Source organism: Lytechinus pictus, chromosome 16 (assembly GCF_037042905.1).
Source record: "Lytechinus pictus isolate F3 Inbred chromosome 16, Lp3.0, whole genome shotgun sequence".
Taxonomy (NCBI): Eukaryota; Metazoa; Echinodermata; class Echinoidea; order Temnopleuroida; family Toxopneustidae; genus Lytechinus; species Lytechinus pictus.
The window spans coordinates 6,413,391-6,439,090 of NC_087260.1; the positions used below are offsets into that span (position 1 = coordinate 6,413,391).

At 36.0% G+C, this 25,700-nt stretch overlaps 1 protein-coding gene across 1 annotated transcript in view; it reads right to left on the reverse strand.

Annotated features, from left to right (window-relative positions):
- The window catches only part of LOC129278944 (probable ubiquitin carboxyl-terminal hydrolase FAF-X), a 72,523-nt gene that overhangs the window by 36,655 nt on the left and 10,168 nt on the right, over window positions 1–25,700 (reverse strand). The window contains exons 7-28 of the mRNA XM_064111449.1: window positions 22,424–22,542; window positions 21,492–21,558; window positions 20,589–20,687; window positions 19,085–19,309; window positions 18,247–18,309; window positions 17,796–17,885; window positions 16,869–16,973; window positions 15,835–16,041; window positions 14,672–14,788; window positions 13,172–13,322; window positions 11,528–11,609; window positions 10,941–10,992; window positions 9,988–10,059; window positions 8,845–8,948; window positions 7,930–8,140; window positions 6,585–6,686; window positions 5,715–5,824; window positions 3,750–3,878; window positions 2,570–2,681; window positions 2,045–2,182; window positions 1,398–1,518; window positions 650–777 (exon numbers count right to left, since the gene is read on the reverse strand). Of these exons, the coding sequence (XP_063967519.1) occupies window positions 650–777; window positions 1,398–1,518; window positions 2,045–2,182; window positions 2,570–2,681; window positions 3,750–3,878; window positions 5,715–5,824; window positions 6,585–6,686; window positions 7,930–8,140; window positions 8,845–8,948; window positions 9,988–10,059; window positions 10,941–10,992; window positions 11,528–11,609; window positions 13,172–13,322; window positions 14,672–14,788; window positions 15,835–16,041; window positions 16,869–16,973; window positions 17,796–17,885; window positions 18,247–18,309; window positions 19,085–19,309; window positions 20,589–20,687; window positions 21,492–21,558; window positions 22,424–22,542 (2,604 nt within the window). The remainder of the gene's footprint in view (window positions 1–649; window positions 778–1,397; window positions 1,519–2,044; window positions 2,183–2,569; window positions 2,682–3,749; window positions 3,879–5,714; window positions 5,825–6,584; window positions 6,687–7,929; window positions 8,141–8,844; window positions 8,949–9,987; window positions 10,060–10,940; window positions 10,993–11,527; window positions 11,610–13,171; window positions 13,323–14,671; window positions 14,789–15,834; window positions 16,042–16,868; window positions 16,974–17,795; window positions 17,886–18,246; window positions 18,310–19,084; window positions 19,310–20,588; window positions 20,688–21,491; window positions 21,559–22,423; window positions 22,543–25,700) is intronic.

Genomic DNA, 25,700 nt, shown 5'->3' on the forward strand with positions numbered 1-25,700 from the left:
ACGAGTCGCTTGGATTCACTTCTCGTTCACAAATAGTTCTGGATTATTCAAACTACTCGCAAATGACAAGGGACTCCATATGCACAAGAATTGTGTACTATATATTTGCCACATAAAATTTGAATGTTTTACTTTACCAAGTTTTGACAATTGTGTCCTTGCAAAACCTTTGCTAAAATGATTGAGAGTCCCATTCAAACAAGGCACAAGAATTCATCAGAAATTTATTTTTACCTAGCTACTCGAAATCAGAAAAGAAGAAAAATAATAAAATATTTTTAAGGTCTTCCAAACCGGGGGGCTTCATTTATAGATAGCAGAAATATTCTAAGCTTATCCATAAATTAGCATGATTAAGTCATATAAAATACAATTAAAGATTTAGTAAGATTTTAATTCTAAAACCCATAGATTGTCATTTTCTACCATCATGCAAATATCTGTCGCAATAATCCGATCTGCGACAAGATCTTAACAGGAAATAATGACATCCCCCCCCCCGACTATTAGGGTTACAAGGGTTTCGTACAGAAATTACAGAATGCAGAACTCAATGAGTGATGGGTGATACGAAAGAACAGTATTAGCTGTGCGTCATTTTCTACTCATGCCCTGAATGATGTGTATTATTTTGATACTATTGACCTACCTCAAGGTGATATAGAACCTGAGATGAAGATGACCCAAAGAAGAGAGATTCTAAGGATGGAGACGACGACTGTTCTAGCTTGGCATTGTTCCGACAAATCTCTATCAGTTTATCAACTATAGTCACATCTAAAACAGAAATGTATGGAATCAATGATAAATCAGTAGTAAGGATAGCAGTTCATCGAATGTAAAATGGTGGCATGGTTCCAGATCCTATGATTGGCTGAAATATATCATGTGACAAGTCAGGGATTTGTTTTATGGGTTAGGTTTAGAGTTAAATAGCAAGGATCCAATCTGTGATAAGGGATGTGAGTACAAAAATTGGTAGACAAGCTTACCTGGATAGCAAGGTAGATATGTGCTCTGATTTTGAGTAAAAGTAAAAAGGTGAAATACAAGCTAACCTTGTGAAAATCTACCCAGCCTTTTCTAACCTTCATTTATATAATGCATACATGTAGATGAATATCACAAAGCGTGTCATCAATAGCTACGGTATCCCTTGCTGCTAGGGATGTAAGAATTGCTTCTCAAACATGCCAATATTTTCAAGTTATTAAATTTGCGACAATTCAGCAGTTTGCAAAATGCATGAAAATATGAGCTATTGCAGTATACAAAGATGTGTATCAGATAAACTACAATGCGATACCAGGGTAATTTATGTCCTACTTTCCGTCAATTTTGTTTTTTTTCAAACGAGAACAGAGTAATGCTGAAATCATAACCTGAGAGAATCTTACCTGCTGGGATGATTTTAAGTAATGCTCTAGCCCCTTCCCTGAGCGGACTAATATTGATATTACAGCCCAAATCAGACAGGTGGAATAAGAACTCCACATAGGTGTGTTGCAAAGACATCAGCTGTGACAGGAAAATGAACAGGTTAATCATTATGGATCTTTAAACTTTACATAACACGATTGAACAACGCTAAAATTATTGATTGTTTTGTGTATAACCACCAAGAAAAATTATGCTTAAAAGCTAAGGGCCCAAGTTTTATGCAATACAGAAAATGAAGAGTACAGAATTCACAGAATTAAAGAGAAAACACAATTTTCAGACTAAAAAGGTTTGATTAACAAAAAAAATACAGTAAAAATCATGAAAATCAAAGTAAATCTCATACTAGACCATAAATCAATGGCAAATTTACTGTTCAAATCTGTCTGCAGTTCAAGTCTTCTTTTACCTGTATGTGGTATATGTATATAATCAAATCTCACATATTTTTCTAAGATCTTCAGTATTTGCAATTGGTTCGTCATAGGTTTGGAATTTGTCACCAAAAACAGAGAATTTGGTGATGAAAACACTGAAAACACAGAATTTGTATGTTATAAAATATAAAAATGTGAAGAGAGGTGAGGGTGATGGGTTAACTTACCACTCCTGGAAGACATTTCTCAGCTTCCACGTTGGGTCCATCATAAGGATGATGCGGTGATCCACCTGATGAATCCGATGAACTATCAGGTGACGATGGCATATTGGACCCCACCTGACATAGCTTCGCTGTTATCAGCTGTAAGGAGGTCAGAATAGAGAAGAGAATTCAACTGAATAATGGATGACTCAAATGAAATTAAGTTTGTACAATCTGATACATATTGTTTTTTATCTTATCATGACATTTTACAAAGCATTTTTTGACAAACATAACTACTGATAATAAATACTAATTATTTCCCACCAAAGCCTACATTATTAACGAAAGCAACCACATGGATACTTATGATTGTATTTGCCATTATTGCAGCCATTTAGCCATCAGGTAGCTTTAATCTTAGGTGATTTTAGTCTAACCTAAAGGTTTGCAATTATGATTACAGCACTAAGCTGCAAATAAAACAAATACTTTTAGATCTTGAATGAAGTTAAACAATCCATTTAATTGCCCATCTTCACTCACTGTTCGGTCTCTAAGAGGAATGTCTCCAACCAATCGCCTGTCTTCGGCAGGATCTAGAAGCTCACCGTTGATGTAAAGATCTAACCGTGTCGTCGTTAAATTAGCTTTAGCTCTGAAATGAGTTAAAGACAAAAGAATACAATAGTATACAAATGGTGAATAGGCATGAGTGCGATGGTCCGAGAGTTCGCATGAGGTGAATGAAAGATGCTCTATTCAACAAGGCATTAGCCGAGTTGAATAGCGTCTCTTTTACCGAATGCGAAATGTCACACCATTGCACGAAAAAGAATATTCGCTATTCGTGTTGTACAACGCCTCGGAAGTTAGAGAAAATACGAACAATAATCACATTTTTCCTGTGTTAATCTATGAAAATTAGAGAGAAATTTTTTAATGCAGAAGTAAAGTGCCTCAAACGTGCATCTGATCTGCATTAACAATGTGCATTTTGCCAGTAAAACCTGCGCGTCTGCATTTACTAGGGGAGAAGTAGAGTAAAAGTGGGGTGTATGGGAGGGGGAGGAAGGTGTAGGGGGTAGGGGAAGAAGCTTACCTGAGTAGGATCTGTCTCCTGACCGATGCCAAGGATTCATTGGTGTGAGACTATACATCAATGTCATCCGCAGGCAGAGGGAAAATGGGGGGGGGGGAGTTCTAGGGGAGGGGAGAGATAGAGTGAAAGGGGGAAGGAGGTGTAGGGGAAGAGAGTTGTGGCTTACCGGAGTAGGATATGTCTCCTGACCGACGCCAAGGATTCTTTGGTGTGAGCCTACATATCAATTTCATCCGCATGTAGAAGGGGGAAGTGAAGGGGGGGGGGGGTTGTGGGCTTACCTAAGTAGGATCTGTCTCCAGACCGACGCCAAAAATTAATTGATGTGAGGCCATAAATCAATGTCATTCACAAACAGAGGGAAAATGGTGGGGGGGCTGTAAAGGAGGGGAGAGATAGAATGAGAGGGAGAGGTGTATGGGAGGGGGAGGAAGGTGTAGGGGTAGGGGAAGAAAGCTTACCTGAGTAAGATCTGTCTCCTGATCGACGCCAAAAATTCATTTATGTGAGGCCATATATCAATGTCATCAACAGACAGAGGGAAAATGGGGGGGGGGGGGGGGCTGTAGAGGAGGGGAGATAGAATGAAAGGGGAAGGTGTGGGGGTAGGAGAAGAAAGCTTACCTGAGTAAGATCTGTCTCCTGACCGACGCCAAGGATTCGTTGGTGTGGGACCATATATCAATGTCATCAACCTGCCTGCCCTGATTGGGAAACCTCACATTGAGGGTCACATGCTTGCCCCTGTGTGCTCTGAATAAAAAAAATATATATACATAATGTTAAGAGTCAACTCATAAGCTGCTGGAACAATTTCATCAATGTAAAAAGCCTATTATCATTACAGAATTCAAAAGTTTAAAGGAAAAAAGCAAATGTTGCACATGAAATACTATTGATATATTTTATTGTTTTACAATGATATCCTTTTTACGTTTTCAATGTCAGGATCATGATGTAATCAGTTTTCAAACTGATCTTGAAATCCTGAATAAGTATGTTTGTTTAAATATATTTTTAAAAATAAATAACTAAATATATAAATAAAAGAATGAATGAAGGAATGAATGAATGGAATGAAATGAATGAATGAATGAATGAATGAATAAATAAATAGATAAATAAATTAATTAATTAATAAAGAAATAAATACAAAAATAAACAGAACAAGTGGAACGCCTCTGGCAGTCTCGCCTGCATTACGCAATTTAATATAGCAGCAGTGCTAACTTTGAAAACTACTATAAAATAATCATTCACAAAAACATCATTCATATAATGACATAATACCACGTTCATTGACCATAAATGACATTTGAACGGAGACTTAAGACTGTCAACTACACCCATGTCCACATTTCATTCACTCTATCCATAAACTTTCAAAGTTATGATGGCACTTCAACAATTACACCAACATGGCCTAAGTTTATTGACCTTAACTGACCTTTGACTTGGTTTTGTGACCTGAAACTCACAGGGGATGTTCAGTGATGCTTGATTACTCTTATATCCCAAGTTTTATGAACTAGATCCATAAACTTTCAGAGTTAGGATGGTAATTCAACAAATACCCCCAACACGGCCAAAGTTCATTGACCTTTAATGACCTTTGACCATGGTCATGTGACCTGAAACTCGTACAGGATGTTCAGTGATACTTGGTTACTCTTATGTCCAAGTTTTATGAACTAGATCCATAAACTTTCAGAGTTAGGATAGTAATTTAACATATACCCCCAACACGGCCAAAGTTCATTGACCTTAAATGACCATTGACCATGGTCATGTGACCTGAAACTCGCACAGAATATTCAGTGGTACTTGATTAACCTAATGTCCAAGTTTCATGAACTAAATCCATAAATTTTCAAAGTTATGATAGTAATTCAACAAATACCCCCAACTTGACCAAAGTTCATTGACCCTAAATGACCTTTGACCTTGGTCATGTGACCTGAAACTCAGGCAGGATGTTCAGTAATACTTGATTAACCTTATGCCCAAGTTTCATGAACTAGGTCCATATACTTTCTAAGTTATGATGTCATTTCAAAAACTTAACCTTCGGTTAAGATTTTGAAAATAATTTTCCCAACATGGTCTAAGTTCATTGACCCTAAATGACCTTTGACCTTGGTCATGTGACCTGAAACTCAGGCAGGATGTTCAGTAATACTTGATTAACCTTATGTCCAAGTTTCATGAACTAGGTCCATATACTTTCTAAGTTATGATGTCATTTCAAAAACTTAACCTTAGGTTAAGATTTGATGTTGACGCCGCCGCCGCCGCCGCCGTCGCCGTCGGAAAAGCGGCGCCTATAGTCTCGCTCTGCTATGCAGGCGAGACAAAAACTAGGGGGAGGCAATCTTCATCTGTCTGTACAACTCTACAAATTGACCTCGGCTTAAAATAGTCAATGGCCGCCTCTCTACATGGTCATTTTCCTGGGTGGAAGGTGTCATAAGGTAGATTAACGCCTTGCCAAAATACGCTAGGCCACAGAGGGATTCAAACACAGGACGCTCTGATTACAGGGCGAGGGTCGGAACCACTACACCACGACACTTTGATGCAAGTCCTCACCTTGCCATAGGTAATATGGTTCTCTCCTCTGTGAAGTCCAAGTCATATTCACTGATATACTCTCTCAAGATGGTCAGTATTCTTGTCATTCTTGTAGCTTCGTGTTGCACCTGGCATTGAAGAGAATTGCACAGCAGATATAAGACCAATACAACTCATTCTATTAGGAACATGCATGTTCATACTTTCATTAATATTTAATATGGAAGATGTAATAGATTAAGATAATGTTGTATATCACCAATATCCTCCTCCTACCATCATCACATCATCTTTATTCACACAATCACCATACTCACCTCCTAACCATCATCACCGCCACCGCCACCATCATCATCACCATCATCATCATCATCATCATCAACATCATCATCACCACTACCATCATCATGATCATCCTCATCCTTTTTACCATCATCATCATCATCACCATCATCATCATCATAACCATCACATCATCATCACCACCACCATAATGATTATGATCATGATGATCATCATCATCATCATTATCAACACCACCATCATCATCACCATCATCAACATCATCATCATCAGGATCATCATCATCATCAGGATCATCATCACCATCACCATCACTGTCATCATCATCATCACCATCATCATCATCATCCTCATCTTTTTTACCATCATCATCACCATCATCATCATCATCACCATCATCATCATCATCATCATCATCACCACCACCATCATCATCATCATCATCATCATCACCATCATCATTATCATCATCATCATCACCACCACCACCATCACCACCATCATCACCACCACCACCACCACCATCATCATCATCATCATCATCACTGTCATCATCATCATCATCCCCATCCTCATCATACTAACCTTATCTGCACATTCCTTGTCGGTCTCTAGTATCCTGAGTGTGTCGTACATAGCTTTCAGTCTGTCCATACAAGACTGGATAAAATCTTCATGTATATCACTCTGAAAAACACAAAATAATAATAATATAGGATTTGTATAGCGCACGTATACACCTTGCTAGGTGCTCAAGGCGCTCCTATATTACCCCGGCTAAGCTAGTCTACCGATTCTGGTGCGCACAGCTATTTGAGGAATTACTTCCTGCCGGTACCCATTTACCTCACCTGGGTCGAGTGCAGCACAGTGTGGATAAATTTCGTGCTGAAGGAAAACACGCCATGGCTAGGATTCGAACCCATGACTCTCTGTTTGAAAGGCGAGTCAGAATTACTAGACCATGACGCGCCCACACAAAAAACAAAACAAATCAATATTCAGTAAAATGTTCAGAGACTCAAAATAAAAACTGCCAGTGCTTTTTCACCTGAATTTTTACAAGGGTTATAATACACTTTTAACCTAGCCCATCGAATGTTTTTGTTAAGAAAAATAGCTGTGGACAGTGTTGTGCGTTTTTTTAACTGTAATGTTAATCAAATAAACTATAGATAAGAATTCTCCTACATCTGTTAAGAAATCGCCTAAATTCTATGAAATTATTGGCTTAATCCTCACCATACTTGCATCTCCTTAGAAGGAGTAAACAAACAAATAAGCAGAGGGCTGGTAAATCTGGATTGGTCAACACTTTTCAACGTTTGAAGTCATCCCACATGATCTTGTTCTAGTTTCCCTGCTACCAGTTTGCCTACTGACCATTTGGTCTTTGCCATTTGGCCCATTCACCAAATAGTAATAAGACAAAAATGATAGAAGAGAAATTGGGTTTAGCCCATATGTGCCCAGCGCACTACACGATCCGTTACAACATGATTTTTCAACAATTAGCATTTTGCATTACATGTGAAAGTTCCAAGAAGCAAGACATTTTCACATGTATACAAGTTCTGTAAAATGTTAGGAATACCAAAATCAGAATTCTCCTTCGCTGAAAGCCTTGTGCTTGAAGTAAAGTCCAAATGGGCTTTTCATCGCAGCTGAAAATGGCGTCATAATGATTGGGAACTGAATTTGCTTTTGTTCCCACAGGAAGACTCCAAATTGATCTGGAATTAGAATTCAGCATCACTCTCCAGAACTAAGATTGTTAACTTTTTTAGGTTGGAATGTTCATATTAAATGTCATTACAATTTCTTTGCAAATTGGGTCACAATAGATCAAGTGAGGTGTAGCGGGCTTTAGACTATTTGAGAAGTAGACGAACTGCTTGTAGACCGAGTGATCATGAACTGATGGATTTACCTGACTGGCCTGCAGCTTTGGTCCAAGGTTTGTGTAGGTTTCCTTGAGTAGCTCGATGGCCTTGAGGGCTATCTCGTCTCCCGCGCAGAGGACCACCCTCCAAAGGTAGTCAAGACCGATCAGCTCAAGATCGTCCATCAGGAATGCTCGTCTCTTGGGCACCAACTTACCCTCCTTTGAGTTGACGGCTTTGAAGAAGCGATCAAAGCATCTGATGGAGAGGAGAGTGCACAAAAAAATGTTATTTCAGAAGGGATGGTTTACTTGATTTGGGGCATCTTCCAAACAGACTTCCAAGAAGAACGGCGCTATTATCGGGTGGTCAAGTCCACCCGACAACAAGTTGATTTTGAGTAGAAAGAGAAAAATGCAAAAATGTATAGCTACTGATGATGGAAGTGATGGAGCAACCAGCAGACATGTAAGATTGCATTTGAATACTGATCCACGGAGTTCTGCACTGACATGACCTGGAATTGATGAAATCTGAAAATTACTATATCATGGCCATAGTCAATCATTTCCTACTCTCAAGTTTATATGGTGAAAACTCTACTTTTCTCACCCCTACACAATGTCAATGCAAATAACTAAACATGAGGGATATCATCGGGTAAAATGCTCTATACATGAACCATGTATTATTATAATCAATTATAAACTTCTCTTTAAGAGTGTCAAATAATCTGTTCCTCTGATTGGTCAAAAGTGGGGTCATGTATTTCACCATGCCTGCAAAACAACAAACTAAGGCAGCTACCAAGGGCAAAGGAATAGTTGACAAGATTTCTGCCCGTTAACCCTCCATCCGCCCTGTAACAACGATGGACATGGTTTAATTTGGCTGAGATTCCAATTGATCGTGTGCATTGCCTCTCATAGCAGTCCATATATCTATATTTATGTCAGACTTACTTGATGCCGTTCTCTGTGAGCAGTGCTGGATCCAGCTGTAGGATGTTATCTTCAAAGAAATCCCGGTTTATCTCTGGATCAAGATCAGGCTCCTCCCCCATCAGCTGAATTACAAACACAACAATGACACAGTTATAGGTATACATGTATGTACTATGCATATGAATAACTTCGAGTGTCAGAGCATAACTTAATAAATGTTCTAGATATCAGGGTAATACATCATTTTTATTTTTAATAATAATAATAATATAGGGTATTTATATTGCGCACATATCCACCTTGTTAGGTGCTCAAGGCGCTCCTATATTACCCGGCTAAGCTAGGCGTTCATAGCGCACACAGCTTTTTAAGGAATTACTTCCTACCGGTCCCCATTTACCTCACCTGGGTTGAGTGCAGCACACTGTGGATCAGTTTCTTGCTGAAGGAAATTACGCCATGGCTGAGGGGGCACTTTCCCCCCATATTTAAGCAATTAATGTATTTGGGGGCCATTTCTTTCATTACAAATGCTACTATCTCATAATTCCGCTATATGTTGAAAATTGATTTGTTAAAGTTCATATTGTTGTGGCAAAAACTTAGGGCAACTTTAGGAAAGATAATCGCCCCAAAGCATCATTTTTAGGAATTTTAGGGGTGACTTAACTGGGCTGTTATACCTGTTATGTATTTTTACCCTGATAGACATAACAATGGAATTCAATACAAATGAAATATTGCCACTTTAATAGATATACATCCTACATTCAAATTAAAGAAGAAAAGAAAAACATATAGGCGTATCACAAGTTTTGGGATCGATTGCAGATCAAATTAACATCCTATCATCAATTTTGTAATCAATACAAAAAATTACAAATGCTGATCTTGCTCTTATAAATAAATGAACAAATCGAATTGCTGAAATTTACTAACAACTGCCTATTTACAAAAAAAAAGGTATTTGAAATCAATTTAAAATTTGTTTTAATTCCTATAATGGATTTATACTTTCCATACAACATATTATGTCACTGTTTGTACTGTCAACACTCCTACAAATATTCTGTATAAAGTCAATGTGACAAATAGGATAGGATATAGGATTGCTGATGCTTAGGATAACATGGAAAGTTAAAACTTGATTCAATATCTCACCTTTGAAAACCACTTGAAGCACGCTTCTCTGTCACTAACATATACAGAATTCTCAGCTAAACAATGCCAGATCTGAAAATAGAAGGATGAATTATGATATTTTAATTAAGTGTTGATGAGTTGACTGTACATCATGTCTATTTGAATATGATAATGGCACTAACCACTTACACAACAGCCACTGCTTCTTATAATAATAATACTGCTAATATTACTACGGTATTTCACCCATATCATAATCTACTACTACTACTACTTAATAATAATAATAATAATGATAATAATAATAATAATAATATAGGATTTGTATAGCGCACGTATCCACCTTGCTAGGTGCTCAAGGCGCTCTTATATTACCCCGGCTGTGATTTAAATTCTTTTACTCCTTTGTTGTTGTATACTTGTACATATGTTTTTAAAGGATGTCAAATAAATAAATTGAAAATTGAAATTGAAGCTAGTCTACCGATTCTGGTGCACATAGTTTTTTAAGGTATTACTTCCTGCCGGTACCCATTTACCTCACCTGGGTCGAGTGCAGCACAGTGTGGATAAATTTCTTGCTGAAGGAAAACACGCTGTGGCTAGGATTCGAACTCACGACCCTCTGTTTGAAAGGCGAGAGTCAGAACCACTAGAACACGACGCACCAACTACTACTACGACTGGCCAATTTGCTTGGATCCGGTATTTCAGCATATCATAGACTGGTACTACTGCTGCTTCCACCACTACTAATATTTCTTCTACTACTACGGTACTAACATCACTTCTATATCTACTACTGCTATTACTATATTACTACTAAGGACAGATATATGACAAAAAATGGTCGATTTGCTTGGATCCGGTAGACTACTACTATTACTTCTACTAAAGTGTTACATCTCAATTTCAATATTCGATACACCAAGCAGATATGTTAACAGTATTCCATAACAATATCTACTTACTTCTTTGGCTTGGGGTGCACATAACCACAGCTGACCATCTTTTAATAGGAACCTGTTCAAAAAGATCAAAACCAAAAAAAAAATCAACCAAAAATCTGAACAGAATGTGAAATCAAGGCAAAAATGGAAAAAGAGCCATGCTACAATATCAGCCATGTCATATATGATACCCATTTTATTATATAAAATATAAAAGATTTTGATTTTCTCCTCTTTATAACAAAGTTGGATTCCTCCCTGGATATGTGGAATTGGCATTGGTATAACATATTGTAATGAAGAACTTTGTCATTGTCAAATCTGACCAAAAAAAATGAAACAATTGTAAAAATTCAAAGTATTAATTACAAAAGAAATAGTGACTTTACTGTACAGCATCAACTCTTATTTGCACATCACTGTTTTATGCATATAGCTGAGTTGTGAAAAATAACTACAATTTTGAATCATCATAACTTTCTTGATTAACATCCGATTTTAATGAAATTTTCAGCATTATGTCGTATTGATGATTTCTCTTCCAAAACGAACCGACTCTTTGTTGGGGTGGATTTGACCTATGGATATTAAATAAAACAAGCACTTACCTCAAGAAATTAAGTCTCTCCTGGACTTGTTGGACATGACTGTACCTGCTGTTTGGTGATATATTATGGGGATCTGGGTTTTCTGTATCAAATACAAACAAATAATAGGAAAAGTAAAGAGGTGTACATCACCACGCGAGAAAATCAATGACAACGCTGAACAACTCTGGTTTTCACAAAACAAGAAAATGCACTTCAGGCGAACCTCCTCTTTTCTCCATTGAACTGTGTGGGTGATTGTGAGTGAAAAATTGCAGAAATTATCTGGAAATGGCTCCAGTTGCAACTGCTCCTTTTTTTGTACAGAGGAAGTGCACAAAAAGGAGAAAATGAGCAATAAAATTTTTAAAAAGGTCAATAATAATGATTTAATTCAGAAATATCAACCCAGTTGAAATCTTCGTTCTCATTCAAAGGATCTTCTCTCTGAAATAAGAGTAAAGTCCAAGACTTTTGGTGATACAGCTTTTGGGAAAATGGCACCAAAATTGTAGAACAATAACAGATTTCAACAGATTCAAATCTGTGTTAAAAACTTATCTCTTTAAGAAACACATGTATTAGCCCAATAGAAAACAACAATTCTTCTACACGCATAGAGACTATTTATATAGTATTACGCGTCTCTAAGAACTGCTTATTATTATCATTATTAATAATCAGCTAAAAAGCTCAGCTCTCACACCCTTGTCCAATATCACTTCACTTCATGAAATGCCCAAGTCATGATCGTTTAGCACGAAAACAGACCAAAAAAAAAATGCATGAATGGCCAACAAATAGGTTGTCAGATGTACACATTTTGTAGAATTGCTCTTGTTCTTCAAATGATTTCTCATGTAATATATAAGCATGACTGGTATTAATGTCATCTTCACCCCTATTTCACCTCATTAATCATCCCAGGGAATATACCTGGTTTTTTACCTGAGTCTTCTTATATTGTTGCTCATGATATACTTTATTTTATGAAGTTTGACATTTGCACTTAGATTACAGTTATCACTGTTGTAGGAAAAAATGTGCATATTTAATTCAATTCAATTCAATTGTTTTATTTTCCACTTTCAATTTCATATTTACAATTATGATACAATTGACATGGTAACATATAATCACATTTGAAGTATATACAAAAATGTATAACATTATAACATTACAATAGACAATTATCAAATTGAAATATATAAATAATTGAAAGGGAGAAACAATGATATAACAGCACCTCATAAATTGGCCAACTTTAATTTATCAAATATAGCATTCTATGGCGGTGAACATTCTTCTCCTTAATAAGGGAAGAATTATCCCATAGAGTTTTAAAAAGTGAAACCTATCTACAGTGACCACCAAAGGAAAACACAAACTGTGGACGTTATAGACAGGTGGCTGCTATAGACAGGTTCTTAAACACACAATCTACCTCTATGAGAATCATTTTTAGTGGTCACTTCATACTGGAGCCTGCTTTAGATTGGTGGCCACTATTAAACACATGTTTTACTATATCATTTTAAAGCTGAGAATCTCCTCTTTCAGTAGGGGTATCTCACTGAAACTTTTTTTCTGGTGTTTTTTTTTTTTTTGGGGGGGGGGTTGCCATGTGTGGTCACAATTTTAATAACCCGGAGAATCCAGTCTTACCCTTGGCAAACTGCCTTGCATGATTCATGTAAGTGGACAGGTTCTCGGCCACCAAGGTGACCAGCGAATGCTTGGTTTGCAGCGAGTTGATGACGTCATGCCGATATTGCACATGGGAGCTACGCTGGGCAGTAGGGTAGTTTTGAGGTGCCTAGAGACATCGAAAGGGAGAGAAAGACACAGATTCCATATTTGAATCACAAGACTGACGAGAGTGATTATACAACAGAGGAAGGGTTCAGAGCTGAGAGATAAAGGCAGCTTTAATTGAAAAGGAAGATTGATGCTTATGTAACCGAGAAAGACAAATATCATGTTCAAATGAACAAAGAAAGATTCTCTAGAGAGATTTACCCCAAACGGAGCCAGGTCATTTAGACCCATCTCACAGCCAGAGCGGATGGGTAAAAATTTACTTCACATTTCAATTCAGAGAAAATAACTATACTTCATAAAATAAAATACCAAAGAAATAGTGAATGGGTGATATTAACATTTTCCCTCATTTGTGGACTAACACGGATGTGCATATGAATGTTTTTGTGAATTTAGGCGAAGCTTTAAACTGTCATAAAATCATTGTTTACTGTCTCATTTGGACAGAATTTTCAGGATAAGTCTTAATAAGGCTAACACGGGTCGTGTGGTCCAGAAGTAAGAGCATTGGACTCATAATCGGGAGGTTGTGAGTTTGAATCCCCACTCTGCCATTGTCTCCACATTGATAAAAAGGCCCGAGAGTAATATCTGTCGTCTTTAAGGTCAGCCACTAGGACTGATTAACCTAGACGTAAAATGTTTCCTAGGTAATTGGTTACATACCAGCTTGGCGTTTACTAGCAAAAATGCTGTCCTGCCGAGTTCCTACGGGAGTCACTATTATCAGGAAACAGGAATTTTTCCTTTTTTAATTCAAATCAAATTTGTGATGGGGTGGAGTTCCCCTTTAAAGAAGAGTTAACACTGAGATGAAAAAAATCTACCTCTGAGTATATTCAATAGACTTTATTTATTTATTTAAAAGAAGGGTAGCCCAATCAGCTACAAGCTGGTTTTCGTTGGGGCCCTTCGTAAACAAACACAAATATAAAACATGGTGACACATTCAAATATAAACAAAGAAAAGAGCATAAATACTAACATCAAAAAATTAAATAATGAAATAATCATATTTAACTATGGAAAATAAAAAAATAAATAAAATAAGATACTGTACAAATGTTACCTAAAAGTAAATGAAAATTATATATACACATGAAAAGAGATAAGATATGTACAAAATGAGGAGAAAGAATAGAATAGATTCCACCATTAATCCCTATTACATATCAAATGTTTTTTCCCATTTTGCCATTTCCCGTTTAAACTGCTTAATGTCTTCTATGAATCGGAGGTAGTCGGGTAATTCATTCCAATGCAAAGGGCCCATGACAAAAAATGAGTTCTGGTAAAAGGTTGTACGAGCATATGGCACCCTGATTATCACCTCGTTTGACTCACCTCAGCAAAGAGACTGCATATTTCTTTTATCTGTTTGAGAGCCGGGATGACCCAACTATCTTTCCTCAGCTCCTCCACAAACTTATCTATCCAGTGCAGCTTCTGAGAGTCTCGATCCTGACAACAAAGATAACATTCATTGAATTAGAAATAATCTTTGAGTTGGTTCCATTCAAATGGAAGCTCTATGACCCTTAAAGGTATTGTTTAACTTTGTGAGCAGCCGATTAAAAAAATTCTCAAACCAAGATGAAACATGTGTACAAGTGCATGTATTTGAACTAATAAACCCTGAAAACAACCATTATTGAGAATGAAAAGCTAAAACTACAAGGCAAACCCCGATTTTGTAAATAGGCGTCTTATAGCCGCCTAAATAGTAAACATAAGTGTTTTGGATGAAATTAAGATGTTGTTTTCGGTCACTTTATATTTCAATTTTTGAAGCACTAAATAATTATTTTCGAACGCAATTTTTTCTGGGCTTCATTTTTGTAACATATCACAGACACGGGTGACAAGTGTGACCTTCTAGCTCAGATTTTTTTAAAGTCAAACCAATGTTAACCAATCACTTAAAGTATTATTGCAAGTCCATAAACAGACAAAGAATTACAAAACAAGGGAATAATAGAGATGTCTCTAACTTTTCTACACAATCCTATGGACAAACATTCACTGAAATAGGGACACAGGGTCATTATGGGTGAAAATTTGTTTCTTTCCTCAAAACAGGGTCTGTCCTCAAAAATAGGGTCTGTCCTCATTAAATAGAGACAGTTGGCACATATGATATGTAATTGGCATTCATAATGTTATCTATTACAAAGTATTCTGAGACATGTATTATAAAATATATTATTGTTACTACCCAAGCTTCAGCTCCAGTTGCCTTTTCAAGTGCTTGGTGCATTCAAAGAATATATCTAAATCATACCAAATACACTATATTACCTTTTTCAAGCAGAGAATTTGCCTGCGAAGATTTGACAAGGTACACGTTTCCCTTCGATGTTTTAATTCAACCCGGAAAAGAATATATAAACTGAATCAAGACTAAACCTGTGAACAGCTACACACCAGAACTTTGCACTTTGTTATCAGACACATAATTATCATGATTATTATAATCATAACTTGATATAAGTCTCATTTGGTCTTACCTGTGAACAGCTATAGTCCAGGATCTTGGTGTGGGCATGTAGTGCCTGGTCCATGATGTCTGTAGGGACATCCTGTTGGTGGGCCAGGGTCCAGAGTAGGGACAGGACCTTATGGGCCATGAGACCATCCTTGTCATCTTCAGCTAGTCTACGGATTAGCTCCAGTAACTTCTCCCTCTGTTTGGTGCTGGCAGTGGCCCAACTCTCCTGTGGGTTGGGAAAGTACAACACTATGTAGTTGCGATGTGGACGATAGATATATCAAGATATCACAAAGGTTTTTACATGATTTGGTAGATTAATCAGGGATTCCACCTAGAATTGATCTTTAAAAGCCTGAAAATCATCTACAATGACCCTGCTTTTCTATGGCAGAAAATGTCTTGAAAAAGAGTATGAATTCAGATTTTTGTCTGAAAAGTGGCATCCCAGAGATTTAATCTATGGTTTGAATATATATCCTTCACTAAAGTTGCCAAGTATACATCACAAACTCAGTGCAAACCAAATTTAGTTCATTTCACCACATTGGTAATGATTAATGACAGCTACTAAATCAAATAGCCAGAGACAAATATTTTTGGACCACAGAAATCTGTTTCACTTAGGCAAAAATAGACTTAGAAGCTGTAAATAAAATAAAACATGTTAGCATATTCTTGTCAGAATGCTGACTTAAGCACTCTACTGTAATAATAATTCATAAGTACCAGTACACTAACTATCATTTGCGTTAGTGATGGAAGAGTCACAATTAAGTTCAAATTATTATTTATTTGTTCCCATTTAACATGGTATGATTGCATATTTATTCTGAATCTCAAGCTCGATCTCACAAAAGTGGCTGAGACTATTTCAGAGCATGGTTTATCAGCTCAAAGGGTTAATCCATTATAACTAATGTTTTTCCATTTGATTAGAGTTTAGGAACCCTTAAGAATATCCTGAAAATAGTAGCCCCCCACTCCCTCCCTCTTCAAAGCTCTTTTGGACTTGAGTAAATGAGAAATATGCAGAGGATTAAACAAACTAACCTGAAAGCAATCAAAGAGATGATCTAGTTGTTCAGGGGAGAAGTCCCAGGCAAGCTTGGCTAGTAAGTCATGGACGTTCTTTACAATGGCTTCATGTTTCCCAACCTAGAATGGATAAATGAAGATAGTCAACAACATGAAGATAGTCAACAACTTTGATAAACAGACACGAACCTCCACCATACAACAACTTATACATAAAAGAAGCATGGACATTCTTCACAATCGCTTCATGTTTCCCAACCTAGAATGGATAAATGAAGATAGTCAACAACATGAAGATAGTCAACAACTTTGATAAACAGACAGGAACAACTTATAAACAGAAGTAGCATGAACGTTCTTCACAATCATGGCTTCATAATAACAATAATGATAATAATAAAAGAGTATTTATATTGTGCAGCTATCATCGTAATATATTTTGCTGCACATAACAAAATAAATGATAAATCTTATAGAGGGTTACTGAAAAGGTAAGATTTGTTTGAAACATATTAGCTGTGGGTGATTCCCTTATAGAGCGTGGGAGTATGTTCAAATGGACTATCACCAAGCATTAGATGTTGATCTTCCAGAAGGATATTTCAAGAGTGTGTTATCTTTTAAACTATGGATGCGGAAAGCGAAATATTTGACAACTTAGAAACTTGGTATAGTGGTTCTGACTCTCACCTTCCAATCAGAGGATCATGGGTTCAAATCCAAGCCATGAATTGTTTTCCTTCAACAAGAAATGTGAATACACTGTACCTCAACTTGAATCCAGGAAGGGACTGAATCATTTAAATACTTGCACACTGGTTTTGCTTGATGAATTTTACTCTATTTTATCTTTAGATATGATAACTTTAAGACCGGATTATTCTTATTACATAATGGTTTTAATCTGAAAGCACCAATAGCAGTATGAAGTTGGCATCTTACCTGTGCAGCCCAGATGTTGTCCAAGTCTTCCATGGTGAGGGCCTTTTCTTTGATGACAAATCTAAGAATCTTCTCCAGCTTCTCAACATACTATTAAACAATAAAAACAATGAGATATGCAAATATGAGTTGCACTTTTTAAGTACTTTCTCACATCTGTTTTCTATTATTCAAGGCAATCCTCTTCAGTTCAACATTAAAAAGTCTCTTATTTCCTTAACATTCTTCTACATGATTTCTTTTGTAATGTAACTTTCCATTGTTCTATGTCATTCTGTATGATGACACCTCTAATTAATTAATGTATGGATAGTCGATGTTAAACAAATATGATTTTGAAATATGAGCAAAAACATATTTCCACAGTGTGGACAATGATTTTAAAATGAAATTGAATTGAATTAAATCGAATTCAATCTAACTATACTTCAAACTTGAAATGAGTATTTACCTGAGGCTGATGAAGACTGTCTCGTAGAACAATACTCAACACTTTATTCTCTTGGATCCACTCCTACAAGAAGGAAAAAACATCAAGTATAGACTACATCAGCGATACTATTATGTGCAAAGTGGGTGTACCCTTTTGAGAGGCAATCCCCATCATATTCCAAGCCTTCAACATAATCAACTAGTCAAACAATCTGTATATATGAAGATGGAATAATTTTCTATCACAATAAATGTTTTTTCCCATTGCAATGAAAATGTCTTAATTGGATTTCAGCTACAGTTGTGCTAAAAAATTTGTAAAACCCACCACAAAATGCACTCCATCATGCTAAGTGTTCGATGTAGACAACAACACTACAATATTCGGCGAGTCTAGAAAACATATCGTATAGAATGTAATATTTTATCACCATATGTCACATTTAAAATACCTAAACATGGCAGAACTTGTACACTCTGAAAATGTTTATTTTCTGCTGGGGTTCAATAACTTTTGAGCACCACTGTATATCGTTTGACTTTGAAAAAAAATTTGTGATAACTAATCGTTTTAGACAGACCATCACCATACATTCCTTGTTGCTATAAGGGGGAACCACACCCCCCCCCCCCCAAGAAAAAAAAATCAATCAATCAATAATCAAATAAATAAATAAGTAAATAAATAAATAAATACATACATAAATAAATAGAAAATAAATACATAAACAAATAATAAAAGAAATAAATTAATCAAATATTCCTAAAAGAATAAACAACAAATGAGTACACAAATACATGAAAAATAAAGAAATCAATGAATGATTAAAAATCTATAAAAAAAAAGTTTAACATACAGCCATCCTCTCCGCCGTAAGGTACTCTTCTTCGTCCATGCCTGTCTGTTTGTGCGTGTAGTATGTTACGTTGGCTATGACCTTATTGACCTCATTGAGTGCGTTCATCTTCCCGTTGAAAGACGATATTTGTAGTAGCCTCAAGATCATCTTGAGTCTGAACATCTCTAAACTCTTGATTTTCTCCTCTTGGTTGGGAACCTTGGAGACAAGATTCCTCAGTGCCTGTAGAAGATGAAGAAAGATCACATAAAATTGATGAATAATTCAAATATTCTATTTGTTTCCATGGTGCAGTGTTGTCATCAGGGATAAAGGGGACAAGATGATGTAAATTTTTTTCTCAATATATAAATTGATTAGCTTAACCCTAAAAGTGCCGGGTTATTTGGACCCCTCTCACAGCTGGGGTGGGGGCGTAATCTCTGCCTTCTCGATCGCACAAGCCTTGCGAAAATTTGCAGTGGTAGTGTGCGATAAAATCTACAAGGCTGTATGGTAAATTTTTTTGAAATAATAAGATTTTTCATTTAATGAATTAATTATGCTAATTTATACATGAAATAAAACATTTGCTCTGATCAACTACTGTATCATACGGCCCCAAAACTAATCTACAAGGCTGTATGGTTAATTTTTTTGATATAATAAGATTTTTCATTTAATGAATTAATTATGCTAATTTATACATGAAATAAAACATTTGCTCTGATCAACTATCATACGGCCCAAAAACTGCTATTTTTTCATTCACAGACACTTTGTGGGATCCCAATCCAAAAAAAAATTGGTATAGCATTTTTCTCATGTATTTCATTGTTGTTGTTTTTTCTCATGTATTTCTTTGTTTTTCGACTTTTTGTTTTTAATTTTGTTTTTTCGATGAAAATTGTTGCAGACTTAATTCTGATCATAAAGACAAAAATTAATTTAGTTTAATCAGTAAAAGTAGAAATAATGATACATTTATGAATTTTGGCTAAATACACAATTTGCATTGGATTTGTACATGAATTCACGTTTTTGAGTAGTTTTGGGTCTGACATGCACTTACATTATGTCGCTTAATTTCGTAAATTTGGTCTGAAAAGTCGTGCGAGATTTATAAGTAAAAAGTCAGTGAGCGGCGCAGTTGAAAAATTTCGCGCTGCAGATTTATGGTGAAAAATGTAAAGGGGGGGGGGGGCAGAATCCATCTCTCCCAGGCCTTTTCAGGTTAAGGGATGACTATTTATGCAAAGGCTTCCTGAGAAGAGACGAGTGTGAGGAGATTACCTCCTATTTGTGCACAATGTGATACTCCAGATATGCATTTCATGTTGTTACTGTTGTTTTATTTCTTTCATGCATTTAAGTTATACTGTAATTGTAAATGTGCCTTTTAGGTTTAATGCTTTGTATAAGCTGTATATATATTCATACATGATTTTCAAAGCGAATAAAGTACATATGAAATGAATTGAAAAATACTTATTTCAAAGTGGTCATGACAAATGATCTTTACCTTTATGATAGATGAAAGAGCATCGTTCCTTGCTTCGTTCTTGGACTCCTTCTTTAGTTCATCATCTGAAAGACCGTCCAAGTATGCCACAACACGATCCTAGGGACACGATTGACAGAACGAAAGATTGCATTTTGAATGAGATTGAATTAAACCATTCGATAGTAGACCAAAGGGGTTACTCCCATGTGGCATTGAAATATCTAAGAACAGAGGGTCGTGTGTTCAAATCCCACTGCCGTCTAGCGTCCTTTGGCACTCTAAACCCAGGTGCTAAATGGGTACCCGGTAGGAGGCAAAAGTTATTGTATGTTTGAATTTTCCAGTGCCATTATGAAGCTGGGATGAATGCAAGGAATGTTCCCAGGAAGTAGATATTGTGCACTTTTCGGGGATTGTGCGGGATTGAAATGAATCAAATGACCAAGTAATAATATGCTATAAAACGTTTTGAGCCATTATGGGAAAAGCGCTATATATATAAAAACTAGTTGTTGTTATTATTATTATTATTATTATCATTGTTATTATCATTATTGTTATTATTATTATTATTGTTACTATTATTATTATTATTATTATTATTATTATTTCCATTGTCCACAACTTGATGTTCTGTTGGTATATTATACAGCAACCGGACTTCTTCCAGAAATCTAGGGTTATTGTTCTATATTCTATCAAATGGGTCCTCTTCTCATTGTTCACTTCTCTTTCTAATTCAAGACCTTCCGTAAGATATGAGCTGTTCCAAGCAAGCTTGCCTTCTGTATCGTTTCAAAGGACACCTCGACTCCTAGAACAGCCAGAAAGCTGTTATTATTATTATTATTATTTATTATTATTAACAAACTCAATTGCTTACAGACTAATCGAATACAAAGCTTTATTTTGACAACTTACCACAATAGGCATGAAATGTGTTTGTACAGTGTGTTGAGTGATAAGCTCATAGCACTGACCCCAGGGCCTGTAAAACAAATCACAAAAAAATAAGGAAATGCAATATTATTACAACACATACATCATGAAACCTTACAATCTATCTACATCCATATCAGGGGGGATATATGTAGTGGCTCGGGGCGATATTGCCCCCCGAAATGCTCAAAATAGCCCTGGAAAATAACCATTTATTGCCATTTAATGCTTATCCAATGTTGCAGGTTTAGACAGCAATTTGTTAAAAGTAGCCACAAAAAATAAAAATTAATGTTATGCCTGTTTCACATACATGTAAGAGTTCATTAAAGATCATTCCAAATACATTAAGATCACTTCCAACTAAAAAAATATAATCATAAGAAGCATGCAAGGGACATTTCCTCAAATTGACATTTAAAAGAAATAGGGATTTTTTTTTCTGTGACGTGACACATTTTTTAATTCAATTAGTATGAACTTACATTTATGATTATTTTAAAGCCCAGATGAACTATCAGCCTTGTACATCACCACCTCACATCCTAAACTACTCAAATCTGGCCATGTACATGACCCATAATGCAACATTCTAAGCAGTGTAGTCTTGTAATACAGGCCCACTTGAATACTAACACACTAATTCACTACCAAAGCATTCATACATGTATCACAATAATTATCTTACCAAGTAGCAAACAGGTACTTTTCCCATCCAAACATTTAAGTTTCCCTCTATTATATTCCCTAAAATCATAGGCTGATCTATTCTCCGTCATGTTAATATCTATCTCTTGAAGTATTCTTTAATGTTAACTCCTTATAATAAACAGTCAACTCGAGACAACATATTAATATTGGGACAGTTGAAAAGAAACAGAATATATGTAATATATGAAAGAGTTATATCTTACCTGAGTAAAGCATGAATGATTGGTACGTTGAGAGATTGGCTTTCATCCAAGAACCTTTCCTGAAGGATATCGAATCCACCGAGTGCTCCAAACCGATTCAACAGGTCTACCAACCATCCCTAGACAAGCATACAACCAAGAACAAATTAAATCCATTGGGACCATATTCTGCACTCGGCTTTCAACTAAACTCTGGTCTAAAGTTGTGGTTTAACTATGGATAGCCAACTGTGACACTCGTCCCAATCAGCTTCCCATAAGTTCAGCCCCAATTAGACTATAGTGTTAGTTAAATCATAATTTGACATACAGCCCATGTTATCTTAAAAATAAGTAGGATTACGATTATCGGTTTCAAATTACATGTACATGCAGTTCCACTTTATTTTCAATAATGTACTATAAATAATAACCATGAAAACGGTATAGATAATGACTGTCATTATGGTAATCTATGTCATGTGAATTTCTTACTCACTTTCAATTCAGTGCAATGAATAAAATTTTCTCTTTTCACCTTTCGTGTTTTCATTGTCTTTATTAGTTATAATGGCTTTTAACCAGAGACCAGTGAATAAAGAAAATGTAAGCGATTCAATGTACCCATAGCCTATGAAAATTACCAGTTTAAGGACGTTCCACAGTTATGTTTGTGCGCATCATGATCTGCGCATATTTTACATTCTGCGCGCTGACGTCACAATGGATGAACTGGTGATTAATCAGCTGTAGGTATGTGAGCTGATTTTTTTTCCTTTTCTGCACTAACTGCAGATTCGATGTGTCATCTTATGAAGCTGATAAACTGGAATTATTCCATGGACCATTTTTTTATTCCTCTACAATTTCAAAATAGTTTCTCTGTAGTGCTGCAAAGTACGATGAATATGACACCGAGTTTGAAAATGGTAGAGTGGATTGGAATTTTCCCTCACATAAATAAAAAGCTTTTGACGCGTTTGGGGTGTTTTAAGAAGCACATTTGCTCTAATAAGAGTGCTGATAGTTTGAAAACAAGCACATGAACCTATATTTTTCAATGTTTGCATCTCTTAGGTATACCTTCCTCTACAACTTTGCAAAGTTTGGTGAAAATGACATGGGTTTTGAATAAAGTGCAGCATTTTTTTTACTTCTCAAGTTTGTTATTGAAATTTGAAATTTTTGATGTTGAGTATTTGTTATCTTTCCCGCAATATCTAAGAACTGAGAGTGCTGTTTAGACTTGAATGAGCAAACAATTGATAGCAATATAATTAGATTATCCATCTTAAGGATACAATTATTAATCATATTGCAAAATTTGATGAAATTTTCATGGATTTTGACTGAGTAATAGAGCTTTAAACTCATTGTTGTGATCTCGTATAAGGTCTAAAAATGCCAAATTCTTTTGAATGCGGAATTCTTAGGAACAGCCATTTGGGTTAACTTTGAAGCTCTATAGCAAAAAATCAAGCGCATAGACCCATGTTAATTTTTAAATATTTGGAATATTCAGGTGCTAAAGTATCTATGTGCAAAGTATGATGAAAATGACATGGATTTTCAATGTTTGGGAGCAAGACTACGGAACCATTCGCATTTTAGACGGTATTAACAAACTTTTGCTTGTTTTGGGTGCATTTTGGGCTGTTTCAAGTCAACTCGCAATACTTTGGACACTGATCATTTGAAAACGAGCACATGGACCCTATAATTTAAATGTCTTAACTTCTTTAGAATATATTCCTCTACAAATCTAGAGAGTATGATGAAAATGACATGGATTTTGAATGCTTGGGAGCAGAACTACGGAACCATTCGTATATTAGACAGTCACGGTATTATCCCAGACTTTTGCTTGTTTTCGCGGGCGCATTTTGGGCTGTTCAAGCCCACACGCAACTCTTTAGACACTGATAGTTTAAAAACGGCCACATGGACCCCATATTTTTAACATTTCAACGGCTTTAGAATATATTCCTCTACAAATATAGAAAGTATGATGAAAATGACATGGATTTTGAATGTTTGTGAGCGAAATACAGGAACCATTCGCATTTTAGACGGTATTATTAGACTTTTGCACGTTTTCGGCGCATTTAGGCGATTTTCAAGCCAACTCGCAACACTTTGGACACTGATAACTAAAAAACAAGCACATGGACCCCATATTTTTAATATTTTAACGGCTTCAGAATATATTCCTCTACAAATTTAGAGATTATGATGAAAATGACATGGATTTTGAATGTTTGGGAGTGAAATACGGGAACCATTCGCATTTTAGACGGTATTATTAGACTTTTGCACGTTTTCGGCGCACTTTAGGGGGATTTCAATATTTTCAAGCCATTTCGCAACACTTTGGACACTGATAACTAAAAAACGAGCACATGGACCCCATATTTTTAATATTTTAGCGGCTTTAGAATATGTTCCTCTACAAATTTAGAGAGTATGATGAAAATGACATAGATTTTGAATGTTTGGGAGCGAAATACGGGAACCATTCGCATTTTAGACGCTGTTATTAGACATTTGCACGTTTTCGGCGTATTTTAGGCGATTTTCAAGCCAACTCGCATCACTTTGGACACTCATAGTTAAAAAATGAGCACATGGACCCCATGGCCCGTATTCTGAAGTCAGGTTTAACTTAGACCATGGTCTAACTCTGTGCTAAAATTATGGGAAGCCAAATGTCTCAAAATTTTTATTAAGTTGTACGTTTCTTATGTTTACTGTGCTCTTCCCTGATTCATCGATGGTGAAGACAATCATCTATTTATACTTCCTAGACAATTTTGAATGATTTGAGAGCCAATTGAGCTGAATTATGATATCTTTACTGTTAGTGATTTATGTAACAATTGGCTGTCCATACTTAAACCACAACTTTAAACCTGAGTTTAAGTTAAACCCGACTTCAGAATACGGGCCCATATTTTTAACTTCCCTACACCTTCGATATGCATTCCTCTACAATTTAGCCGAATTTGATGAAAATGACATGGATTTTGAAAAAAGTGCAGCTTACAAAATACATTTTAATTTTTGAATAGATTCACGTCTTTGAAGATTTGTTTTTTCCGAGTTTTTGCACCATTTTTGTCAAATGAGGGCGCTGCTGACTCCAAATAGATATATTTTTACCAATTAAAAGACTTTCTCTTACTTTGGTATCTACTAAGTTGCACATTTTGAAAGTTTGATGAGTTATCCACTGAGTAAAGATGATTTAAACTCATTTGGTGAATTCGTGAGGTCTAAGAGAGGCATAATTCTCTTGATT